Below are 980 nucleotides of genomic sequence, written 5' to 3' on the forward strand. Positions count from 1 at the left end.
CTCTCGGGAAGATGAAAGCCATGATATTCAAAGGGAAGTTTAGCAAATCCTCTTAAGTAAATGCAGAACACACAACTATTCGCAGGATCTGATTATTCAGTTTCTGGCTAAAGCTGGGCATCACAAAGTCTTAATGCTTAGTCAGTACTCTGCAGGCTGGATCCGAATCAAAGCAGTACACGCCGTACACGGTGATTTTAATCATCTCTGCCGCATGGTTTTTCAAATGAAAGGAAAACTTAAGGAACTGGTTAAGGTCCTTTCGAGCAGATTATCTAGTGCAGACATTTCCTTATCTCAGATTCTCCTTCCCTGCCTTTAGAGAACCATTTACCTCCTGGGTGTGCCTTGCTTATTTCTAGATCTGCATCATTTCCTTCTCATGGCAAGGTGGAGAGAATCAGTTACTCACTCTATGTATCCACCCCTGGCGCTTCCCCTGAAAGGCCTTCTCACAAGCAAAGTACTTCAGTGTCTCGGGGCACTGTGAGCTCCTTTCTACACTTACTTAGAAGTGATTTGCACTGGTTCTCAAGACCAAGTATTTGTTCTTTTAACATCAGGTGCAGTGCAGCAGTGGCCGCGCAAAAACCCAGTCCTGTTGACATCGAGTGGAGAGCCAGTCGAGGACACACGGTGCCCTGATGGCGGCCATCTTCCCCACCTTGAGCAAAGCTTATGATGCTCCAGGGGGTGGCTCTCACTTGGAGCTTAACCTTCCTTGGAGCTTAACATATTTGCAGGAATGAAGGAACTCCGCAGTCACCAGCCAGATGGAGAGGGAGGGACTCACCAGCCTGCGTACGCATACATCCCGTAATAAAAAGCCAGAGGCAGCCCCGTCAGGCTCGCGTCTCTTCCCGAAAAGGCATCTTTGAAGTGCTGTGTTTGCCCTGCAATGAGAACAGAGAGACTCTAGGACTTTCCAAAGCATTGTCTATGGTTCATTCTTCAGCCGTAAACCCAAGTTGGGGCGGGGG

At 48.2% G+C, this 980-nt stretch overlaps 1 protein-coding gene across 1 annotated transcript in view; it reads right to left on the reverse strand.

Annotated features, from left to right (window-relative positions):
* SLC7A11 (solute carrier family 7 (anionic amino acid transporter light chain, xc- system), member 11) overlaps positions 1-980 on the reverse strand; it is a 64,488-nt gene that overhangs the window by 43,867 nt on the left and 19,641 nt on the right. The window contains exon 5 of the mRNA XM_004685286.2: positions 794-893. Within this exon, the coding sequence (XP_004685343.1) occupies positions 794-893 (100 nt within the window). The remainder of the gene's footprint in view (positions 1-793; positions 894-980) is intronic.

The sequence above is a fragment of the Condylura cristata genome, unplaced genomic scaffold, assembly GCF_000260355.1.
Source record: "Condylura cristata isolate star-nosed mole 26May11 unplaced genomic scaffold, ConCri1.0 scaffold00018, whole genome shotgun sequence".
In the NCBI taxonomy this organism is placed as follows: Eukaryota; Metazoa; Chordata; class Mammalia; order Eulipotyphla; family Talpidae; genus Condylura; species Condylura cristata.